The 11188-nt window shown below is 39.6% G+C and overlaps 1 protein-coding gene across 4 annotated transcripts; it reads left to right on the top strand.

The window, feature by feature from the left end:
• Positions 1–1883: 1883 nt before the first annotated feature.
• Positions 1884–8752, top strand: hhatlb (hedgehog acyltransferase like, b). Of its 4 annotated transcripts, none has more exons than XM_075452782.1 (12): positions 1884–2080; positions 3910–4031; positions 5293–5354; positions 5441–5554; positions 5932–6126; positions 6235–6444; positions 7034–7205; positions 7314–7458; positions 7561–7596; positions 7680–7881; positions 7968–8109; positions 8192–8752. In XM_075452782.1, the coding sequence occupies exons 2-12, from the start codon at positions 3926–3928 to the stop codon at positions 8419–8421; spliced, it is 1614 nt and encodes a 537-aa protein (XP_075308897.1). In that variant the 5' UTR covers positions 1884–2080; positions 3910–3925; the 3' UTR covers positions 8422–8752. The 4 variants fall into 4 exon arrangements, with proteins under 4 accessions (XP_075308897.1, XP_075308896.1, XP_075308898.1 ...); XM_075452781.1 differs by having other exon boundaries at positions 3907–4031; XM_075452783.1 differs by lacking the exon at positions 1884–2080 and adding an exon at positions 2087–2174 and having other exon boundaries at positions 3907–4031.
• The last annotated feature ends 2436 nt before the right edge of the window (positions 8753–11188 follow it).

The following is an 11188-nucleotide window of genomic DNA, read 5'->3' as shown; positions in this document are numbered from 1 at the left end:
AGCTGAAGCACAACTTTCTCTGATCTTCAGGGCTCAATAATTTCCACAGAAATGAAAATTATGCTCATGTTATTCTATTTTTCATATATATTGTGAAGATACATGACGAATGCAAGCAGCACAAAAGTGGAAATTTTGTCATGGGAGTACTTGCGTGCCCTGTTGCCTCAAGTAGGACCTTCCTGCCCATGTGGCGTTTATTCGGGCACGCAGACACGGCCAATAATCACGTTAAAAGAATGTGTTGCTTCAACTGCATGTGAAGGATAAATACATTGTCCGTGATGGTACTATTGCATTGCAAAAAGAATGTTTTTATCCCCACCCATGATTGGTTTTCTTACCATAATCATGTGATGTTATTGCCTAAACCCAACCAGGAAGTGGTGAAAGTGTTTCAGTGAAGCGTTTTCCTGTTATCTACAGTTGTATTGAGTTTTGATTTTGATCTCACATCATGCAAAGGCCCGTGTCTGAAGACGCAGCACTCATCTGCTCCTTTTCTTCCTCTTCGTGAGGACTTTAAAGCATCTGAAATGAAAGACTTGAAGATGAGGTCTGCCCTGCTGAGGAAATGCTCATATGAGTTGTATTTCCCTTAGTTGCACCTCAGACACGTCTGCGAAATACCGAATACAGTACTTTGCTGCAGTGGTATCATCTACCAAAGTCTGGGGGCTCGTCCAGGATCTGCCCTGTCCAGAATCATAGAGGGGAGCAAATTCAGTGATAACAGAACTACGAAAACAAGAAGGTGCTGTGATCACAGCTGGTAGGTGTCCATAAGGGGAAATCTGAGCTTCTGGATGATATCTTGAGGATGCAGGTGTCATGTCTGTGTCCCTGTGTGTTCTGTTTCCTGTTTTATTGTGGCGTCTCGTTCTGTTTCTTGTTTCCTCCTTCTCTGTCTCTGTATGTCTTCCTCCCTAAATAATGCTCATTTATCTCACCTGTGTCTCTGTGTTCAGTATCTCCCCTTTATTTTTTTTTATCCATTCTTTACCTCTGTTCCCGGTGTGTCCAGCATTCTCTCTCAGCCTCTGTTTTTCTTCGTAATCTGTACTTTGTTTTGCGTAAGTTTACTTGTTACTTTGTGTTTATTGCTTGTTTCTTTTGTGTTTTTTTTGTTTTTGTTTTTTTCCTGCCACCGTGCAGTGTTTGTTTCTTTGCCAATCAGTTTTTCCAGCATCACTGTGACTTTTAGTTACCCCTGTGGACACCTTTTTGTTTATTAAATAATCTGAACTTTTACTGTTGTCATGCATTTGGGTCCTCATCCTGCCTGAGCTCTACTTGAAACCCTGACAGCAGGTACGAGTCACTTGCTAAAGTTAAATGATTTGGTTTGTAATTTCATTGATCGTCTTCATACAGTTGCGATTACAGATGGAGTGACACAACATCCTGAAACACCCAAAGGCATGCCAGCCTGGATAGTAGATGGCCTTACACAATCACACGCCAACAGTTATTGATAAACAGCTCATTAGTCAATGGTACTGGGACACAAGAATGTGAGAAAAGACACGTGGGCAATTTTAGTGTGAAATGTTAAAATGATCACAGAATCTTATGAATATCACGATATGTGATGCAATACAGTGCAGACAAAGTATTGGCCACATGTAATCTTACTCTGGGTGTAGTGTCTCAGACTCTTCTGCATTAGACAGATGGATAGCTGCAGTAAGTTGGTTAACACTTTGCTGCATCATTTAGCAAAGAAGGATAAGTTATCTGATGCCCAGATGAGAGACCATGAGAGGCATCTAATATTGTCTGGCAGTCTATTATACTTATTTAGCAGCCCCTCTGTTCCTCCCCCTCTGTGTCAGTAGTCAAAGTATAAATACATCATGTCACCTTTAACCAGTGGCAGCTCCCTCTCAGGGAGTCAGAGGGACCTGTAGCCCACCCTGCACTCTGTGGAGGCACAACACATATAAAGTTTGTTTTTTTCTATACATTTTTTAAAATTTTTTTTCAATGTGACATTTCGATCTGTGTTTTCCCCTCCTTTCAAACAAATTCAAAGGGTTTGTTGAAGAACCTCTTCGGGCTTGCAACTGCAGCGTTCAAGGTCAGTATCACAACAGGTGCCGAGGACAAACCGAAGCGCATGACCGTGTGGTATTTCGATAGCAGGCATCTCACCCAGACACTGTGAGGAAAAGGTAGGGAGAAGTTTTACGTTTTGCATTTGTTTTATACAAGATAGAAACAGGAAAATCTCTCATCAAAGTTCAGTGACAAAGCAACACAAGCGTATTGTGGTACTGTGTGTGCTGTGCTTACAGGCTGCTGAGGTGCAGAAATTCACAGGAGAGGAGTTGTTTGGTTAAAAATAGCCAGCAGCTGTACTCTGTGATATTTTTTTCCTTTCTTAATTATAATCTGCCCTCTGCATCTGTCCTCTTTGATAAATCAAAAACGTGTCAAGCGAAGTCAAATACCCGAGTGCGTGGGACTCCGAAAAGCACATTAAATTTGAAAGACGTGTGCAAACAGAATATTTTAATGTAAAAGAAAATATGACTTCAAGTTCATCCAGGCAAATATAGTGTCCAGCATTTGGCACAGTACAATAAGTAAGATTTTAAAAGTGTGCCATCATAGCAATCACTTGTAAATATCAACAAATTAGCTTTTCCAACAACAAGAACAAAGTTTACATAAATGTCCAAATGTAGTAAAATAAGTTCTGGCTGTATCACGTTCTCAGTAAGTAGGTCAAATCAGTCGCTTAACAGTGTAACTGCATGTCTTAATGTTCAGGTAGTTCATTCACCTAAATGATAACAGGTTGAAGAAGTGTTGAAGTAGAGATGTTTGTATTTCACTTGAGTACTTCAATTTCTTCCACTGTGTGCATCTTAAACTACGCAACAGAATGTTAAAGTTAACACGAAATAACCCAAACTGTGCTCATTAACAGGTTTGTTTTACTTGAAGAGGTTTTCATGTTTTAATGGGAAAAAAAAAATTCTATCCTATACACTGTGAAACCACCTCTTGGCACCCTCTGCTGAAACACTTCATTTGAGCTCCTGTCTCTTTAAGGACTCGCTTCATAAAAACCCATTCTGCTCAGAGTGGTCGGCTGATTGGCCGAAAATGTCTGCACTCAAACATGTTCTCTTACATTGTTTGAGGTAAAACAAGGAGATAAGTTTCATAGATAAAGGAACTACAAACATGACTTTTAAAGCATTTCAGGAACTGAAAATAAAACTGTTTAAAAAGCTATTTAAAATGCTGAATCTAAGAGGAGTTAGTATCACATAGTTTTTTTCCCTTTATCACTGCTCTATTTTTGCTTAATGAAGACAAATGAAAACTTCTTCCATGGAAATACATAACATGTGCCGTTGTTTCTTTAATCACCAAATCGGTTTCTGACCTCGTCTAAGGGTTTCAAATCTGCCGAATGTCACTCTGAAATAATGTGGTGAGGTGTCACCAAGAGGAAAATTCCTCAAGTGCTGTATTTACACTATCACAGGAAGCAAATGTCCTCTTTCTGTCCACCTTGGATTATGTGTCACAGCGAGTTCATACACGGCAGTGATCTGAATTAAGAATGACTGACTAGTTCGGAGGTCTATTTTAGTAACATCATAGTAATGGAAGAGATGTCTCTCATTGTTGAGTTTTTATTTTTAAGCTTCCAGCTGCTGGTTCGGGACTGTACATTGGTTGAGAGCCATAAAGCCAGAGGAACAGAATATGAGCCTCAGAATAAAATAAATGATCAAGTTAAGGAGGGGTGAACCATCTTTATATGTTTCATAATCGTTGGCAAGTTAGGAAAATCCTTTAGTGCCATGTCGTATTGTTTCAGACGTTAAATCTGCTGTTGTTGTACGGATGTAGAGTTTGACTGCTGTGATTATGGTTTGTTTTCAGCAGCCTCCAGAACATCATCATGGGAATCAAAGCTGCTCTTCCCAAATATGAGGTCTACTTCTACAACTCTGTGTTGTGTCTGGCCATGTTCTGGGCAGCCAGCTGGATCTTTGAGGTGTCCAGTAGTGAGTATGAGGGCGCACACACACACACACACACACACACTCTCATATGCATACACAGGAAGGATTAGTAGGACAATATGCCTTCAAACTCTGACACAATCTGACACAGTTTACATATGCATGAAAGAAAAACCTTTAAAGACCATTTTTATTGAAAGTTGTGAATTGATCTGAAATTATTCTTTGAATTTGGCATTTACTGGCTATTAGGGGAACAAAACCAATATCTTGTTATGTAATGTTGCTATATTAAAGTCAGCTGAGGGAAGATGAGCCAGAAAGTTAATGGCAACACATGCCCTACAAACCCAAGACATGCACATTTACAGCAGGAATCTTCAAATATATATGGTTTCTCCTTCATTTGCAGACTGATGTACGTTTCCCACAGTTATTAAGGATCAGCATGAATAGAACCTGTACAACTCAAAGAGATGGAAACCACCAGCGGTGGCAGCTTGCAGACAGTCATGCGTGCTGGCTCCACTCTGGTTTAACGTGTGTTCCTTCCCTTGCATTATTACTAAGTACTAAGTACTAAATCACTCACAAATGAGGAACTGAAACCAGCTGATGTAAGAAATCTATTTTTAAGAAATGATTGAAGATGTTACTCAGTTATCTGTATAATTGATTGATAGTTCTCTGAAAAATTACCATGCTTGTCTCTATTTGTTGTACTCTCCAACTTAACAGCAATATCCATCAGATAAACTGTAATGGCCCCTGCTACCGTTGTGATTGGATAAAAGGAATCAAAAAAGATACTCGAGTCTAATTGTAATTATACATATTTCAGATAAACAGCATAACTACTCTGATAAACTTTCTCCAACAGGTCAAGTACTGTCTCCAGTCTGTTGAATAGAGGGGTAGGGGAAAAAAAAGCACCTTTAGTCCAGTCTCCATGAGTGAGTTTTACTGGTGACCCGTAAGACATATATCTTGTGCCTCCTGTACTGCAGTCACGTACACACTGACAGCACATTGTGCAGTATACATATGGGGCAGTGTCACGGTGTGAGGGCGAAGACTTGGAGCTATGCAGACCACGCAGAGGAGATCGGGTGTCAGTATTAATACCACAGAACACAAGAGGAAAATGGGCCCAGTGTGTTGGCCTGCATTTGTTTCACAGTAATAAAAGTTTCACATTTACATTTAACAACAAAGAGAAAATATGTGCACTAATAAGATGACTGATATTTGTCCTCCCATCATTATATTATTTCAAATTGTCCTCCTGCTGTCCCGTCTTCAGCCAGTGCAAACAGAAAGACATTCAAAACCAGCGTGAAGCCGGGATATTTTGGGAGGAAGATGGTGAGTGAATGCGCACAGCTCGTGAGGATCTTGTCATTAATGCAATGATGTCGCTAATTTGTGTTGCTTTCCTCACTGCTCCACAGGACACGGCAGATTTTGAGTGGATGATGTGGTTTTCCACCTTCAGAACGCACATCCTCTTTGCTCTTTCTGGCCATGTGTTGTTCGCCAAGATCTGCTCCATGTTGGCTCCACAGGTGCTCCGACTGACTGATTATTTTTCATTGAGCTGCTGTATGAGATGTAAAAGGCTTGATCCAGTATGAGCTACTATGCCACTAAGAAACGAGGTAGAAGAAATGATCAGGTTGTATGAGATTTATCGATCTATCTTTATGCTGAGTGGTAATTAAAGTATATATATCTACTGTATATAAATATAGATATATATATATATCTATATATATACAGGCTATATATATTTTTTTCACTGAAGTTTATCTTCACAACATTTTAAAGCGGTTTTTAGATGATTTGTTACATAGGACATAGTGAATAGTACCAATTTGACAGACTTTAAGAGAAAATAAAGTGACTTTTTTTCCTTGCTGTGTAATTTGTTTGTCTCCCACAGCACAGGTCCTTGATGTACATGGTATATGGTCTGCTGGCTGTGTGGACCAGCATGGGCTGGACCTACGTCACCCTCATCCTGTCCCACTGTATCCTGCTCTACAGCATCTCCTTAGTGAAAATCCGCTGGCTCTGCTTCGTTACTGGTCTTTGTACCCTTGCCACGTTCAAGTGTGAACCCTTCGTGTCCTGGCAGGTAACAGCTGACTCTCTGAGTTGTCTTAGGAAGAAAGACGTGTTCCCCCGGCGTACTGTGAGCATACTGTGTTTCTCTCACATGTTTCACCGTTTCTTCTCCACACAGGCAGGTTTTGTAGAGGGGGACTTTGAGCTGCGCCACGTTCTCTTCTACGGAGGTTGCGGGTTCACGATCATGCGCTGCATGAGCTTTGCTCTGGAAAACTGTGAAAGGAAAGATGGGAACTACAACATCCTTGAGCTGCTCAAGTACAACTTCTACCTCCCGTTCTTCTATTTTGGGCCCATCATGACTTTTGATAAATTCTATGTTCAAGTAAGTTCACCTTGATTATTATAAGAAATCCCAGTTATCCAGCAGTTCAGAGATTATTGGATTTTGATTATTTATTGTAATTATTATCTTGGTCTCTGTGTGTGCATCATTTTACATCTTAAAAGAAAATCAACATCTCCCTCTTATCTATGGTTATCCACATATTAATATAATTATTTACTTACTTACTTGCTTAATATCATTTACTAATTACAGAGAAAATTGTACAGGCTTGGAATGATATACTCATGTTTTCAGCTTGCATACCATATTTTTCTATTACCCCTGGCTGTTTTTAAGCTTTACCTGATAAAATCAAAGAGAATTTATCTTGCTTAGATTGTTAGGACTGTTCCTGTTCCATCACATCTCATGAAGAAGATGAGTTAAAAACATCAGTTACAATTAAATCATACTGAAAACATACTGTTAAATTGTTCTCCTCACATTCTGTGTTGACTTAGCTCTCCATACAAATTATAGATATGTCTCCATTAATTCCAACATATGGTAAATTTGGAAGAGAGCTTGTTCAGTTAAGGTTGAAGGTCTGTGGCTGGTTGTGACGTGTCTTTGCTGCCCTCTGCAGGTCAACAAGTCTGAGTTGACCAGGAAGGAATGGGAAATGTGGAATATCAGCCTGCAGGGCCTGATCCACTTTGGAGTCATCGTTCTAGTGGACGTCCTCTTCCACTTTATGTACATCCTCACCATCCCCACTGACATAAAGCTTCTGAAGCACCTCTCTGACTGGGCTCTGGGTTTGTGCCTCTTCCTGGAAATTCCTATTTTCATGATTTTAATAGTGTAGTATATGAAAGGGGATCATTTGCTCTGCAGCAGAACTAATGTAACTGTGCTGTTTCCAGTGGGTCTGGCTTACTTTAACCTGATGTATGACTGGGTAAAAGCTGCCGTCATGTTCGGGGTCATCAACACAGTGTCCAGACTGGATCACCTGGACCCGCCCAAAGCACCAAAATGCATCACAATGCTCTATGTGTTTGCTGAAACGTGAGTTCAGTTTATACAACTCGACCAGTTTCACTTCTTACAGATGGAAAGAAAAGTATGTCAATTTTCTGTAATACTAAACCTGTTTAATTTCTTTTTTAGGCATTTTGACAGAGGGATCAACGACTGGCTGTGCAAGTTAGTGTAGCAGAAAAGCAAATACAATAACATCTTGTTAATCATACCAGATGTAGAGGTTCTGATGGGCTCTATCTCCACAGATATGTCTATGATTACCTGGGAGGAAAACATGAGAATGTGGTGGAGGAGCTGGTGGCGACACTTTGCACCTTCGGTGTCACCATCCTCTGGTTGGGACCTTGTGAGGTGGTCCTCGTCTGGGCTTTCTTTAACTGTTTTGGTCTCAACTTTGAGCTGTGGACTGCCAAATTATTTACCATGGAGCCATTTGCCTCGTTTGAGGTCTGTTAATGGATGCTGCCTTTTAACTTTTTTGGTAAGAATATTCATGTAAAGAATGTACTGATGATTTTTTTTTTTATTCACAGGTGGCAATGTCAGAAGCAACGTCCCGTCGCATCAGAGCCATCTTCAACACCTTCAACTTCTGGAGCATTGTGTTGTTCAACATTGTGGCCTTGAACAGTTTGGACTTTGCAAAGCTGGTCGCCAAACGGCTGCTTCTCAAAGGTGAATTCATTTTTTTTCGGTACATGGAAGGTTTAATTTCTTACCATTTCAACAGCATATTAACAATGAATGATCTCCACAGGTTTCCCAATAACCACCGTCATCGTCATGTTTGTGACCTACTGCCTGATTCAAGTGATCAAGGAGCGAGAGAGGAGACAAGCCCTTATCGACGACCCTGATCCCCTTCCTCCTGCTCCCCCTCCAAATGCTGCCCCCAGCCCACCTGCTCCTGCACCTGCAACTGCATCTGCACCTGCACCTGCTGCTGCTCAGCCAGCAGCAGACCCCAGCAAAGAAAAAGCAGAGTAGATTTCTAATGTGGGTTCAAACCAAGGAAAGTTGTGAGTGTTGTCCAAATGCAAGCACTGTTATAGCCTAATTAGCTTTTATAACAAGCATTTTGAATAGATGCTGAAAACCACAAAATGTAAATAAATCTTGCAGTATTTATATCTAAAAGGATCATTTGTACCACAGTGAAAAACATTCACCGCCATTTAAATAATGTAAAGTTTTCCTGTGTACAGTCCTGGAGACAATAAGATGACTTACAAGGAAACACTGTGGGATTGTGGGATCCCCGACCCTTGTCAATACTATAATGCAAGAGAAATAAACTGCAAAGATTTGTTCAAAGCACCATCCTTTGTCTTTATGGAGAGTTTTTGACTTATTTAAGAGGCTGAAATTTGAATATGAGACTTTTTACACGACATGAGTCAGTCTGGAGGCTGTGCGATATTTCTCTCATGTTGCATCAGCTGTTGCCCACAGAATTCCTGTGAGATGCACTCACAGCTGTGGTGGATCCCTGCCTGGGCTTCAGCACGTCAATAAAAAGCATTTGTTTACATTTAAAAGGGAATGTTTTGTCTTTTTTGTGATTTTTGGTGCAAGTCTACAAAGTAAAGCAGAGTCATTTCTCAATAAAAGTGCTTTGGGTCCGAGAAAATCCGGTCCAGTCTTTTCTGCTATAAACCACAGACTGTATATAACAGCTGGACAGAGTCACCAGTGTCATCCAGGACATCTGTTTGAGTGCCTTAGTTTGTCATTTCATCACCACTGTCTTGAGTTTTTGCCAACACAGGTGGACTCGATGAATTCCGAGGTTGGAGAGGCCATGGTGTACAAAAACAAAATAGACAAGGTTCTCAAACTATTACACTTGTTTGTGTGTTGTTGGAAGCTCTTGGTTTGCATGCAGTATATATGTTACTGGAAAGGAAGACGCATTTGTCCATTGCTCCATGGATCCTGAGACAATAATGCGTTGTTCACGCAGGTAAACAACTCAAAAGTGATTAGAACTTACAGAATGGTCATGTGAGGGACACAGGACTTAAATGTCACTCATAGTAGATGTGCTATTTATTACGGATAATTTTACACCTTAGTACAAGTTGATCTGTGCAAATTGATTTTAGAAAATAGCCTCAGGTGTGAAACCATGTAAGGAACTGGATATTTCTGACACTTCTGAAGCTTTTGGCAGAAGTGCCAAAATAAATTCTGAAAATACTGAGAAATGTCTTTACACATGCTTAAGATCATTTAAATTGTGGTTTATATCTTTTCCACAGACCAATTTGTTGGTCATTTAGTTGACAGCTAAGCATCATATTCAATAAAGTTTTCCCATGTTTTGTTATGTGATTTGTAAAGTAATTAGTGACTATTGTATTGTTCACAGATAAGTGTAATGAAAGCACAAGTGCAATGCTCCCCAGTGAATTGTAGCTCAGTGGAGATAGTGGCAAAAAAAAAAAAAAAAAAAAAAAAAAAAAAAAAAAAAAAATCACAAATGTTCCTCAAAAAAAGTACCTCAAATGTGTACTGAATCACACTTAAATACACTTAAAATGCAGGAAGAGGTTGACAGCTCCTGTTTGAAGCAGCGTACAGATTTTTAACACTGAAAACTTAAAATTAGATGACTGTGACGCAAGTTTGGAAGCTCTAATGAGCGTATGATTGCTTATTTGTTACACTGTGTTATACAGGATGTGAAAATCAGTTATAACGTGCTCAAAACTCATCAGGATGTGTTGAGTTTCATTCTTGAGTTTTTAGCTGTGTCTTTTGACTTCATGACTAACCTCTGTAGAACTTTTGTGTCAGTCCATAAAACCGAAGCTGTTTAACATCAACTGAGGTCCATACACACGCCATCTTACACCATTACAATGAGTTGCATCCAGGCCTCTGGAGCACAGTGAGAGAAACACAGCATACTATACATTCATCTAATTGTGACTGTATGATAAGCAACGTAACTTGTTGCTTACACAGTAATACTTCATGGTTCATTCATTCATCAGTGATCTAAAGACATCTTACTTACTTATTTATCGTATAAAGGGACAAATCTGCACCATGTACTGCAAATGGTTTCGTGTTTAAGAACAGAACAGAAATTATTTTACTTTGCTGTGTGACTCCACTACTGACTCCACTACTTTGGACTCTTGTCAAGATGTCAAGAGTCCCAAATATGATAAAAAGTAAAAGGGACAACAAAATATCCCTTTCCATTGTATCATAAGTTGATCAGTGTTACACATGGATAGAATCTTCATTATTTCAGAAAAGACGAACTAACAATCAACGGACAAGGCCTGAAAAATTAATAATTTGTTGTGTGACTCCATGCTTTATAGAAGTTGTATGTTCCTTAAAGCCATAATGTGTAATATTTCACGTTGTCTATTAACAAATTTGAGTCTTATTATTCACAAGTATTACCTCAATCGTTATTAATTACCTCCATCACAAAAGTGCAGTGTTCTTATATTCTTTATATTCAGCATACGAATGTACATAAGAGTGTTACACTCCAATGAATGTCTCCATGTTGCTCCGCCATTTTAAAACTACGGGATTTGTAGAAGGACATGTCATCAGCTTCGCATTTTCCGTTTCTTCTACAAATCCCGTAGTTTTAAAATGGCGGAGCGACATGGAGACATTCATCGTCCGTGAAATATTACACATTATAGCTTTAAAGGTGGGGTAGGGGATCTTTTTCAGGAACATTTTTTTACATATTGCTTGAAATACTCTTCACACCCCCATT

This window comes from Odontesthes bonariensis, chromosome 20 (genome assembly GCF_027942865.1).
Source record: "Odontesthes bonariensis isolate fOdoBon6 chromosome 20, fOdoBon6.hap1, whole genome shotgun sequence".
Lineage (NCBI taxonomy): Eukaryota > Metazoa > Chordata > Actinopteri > Atheriniformes > Atherinopsidae > Odontesthes > Odontesthes bonariensis.
The sequence above is the reverse complement of the archived record's forward strand: the minus strand, read 5'-3'. Positions and strand labels throughout refer to the sequence as shown.

Coding starts and splice junctions, on each gene's coding strand:
- hhatlb (XM_075452782.1), top strand. CDS start 3,926: ATGGGAATCAAAGCTGCTCTTCCCAAATATGAGGTCTACTTCTACAAC. Junction 7,206..7,313: donor CCTCTCTGACTGGGCTCTGG/GTTTGTGCCTCT, acceptor TGCTGTTTCCAG/TGGGTCTGGCTTACTTTAAC. Junction 7,597..7,679: donor ATCAACGACTGGCTGTGCAA/GTTAGTGTAGCA, acceptor CTATCTCCACAG/ATATGTCTATGATTACCTGG.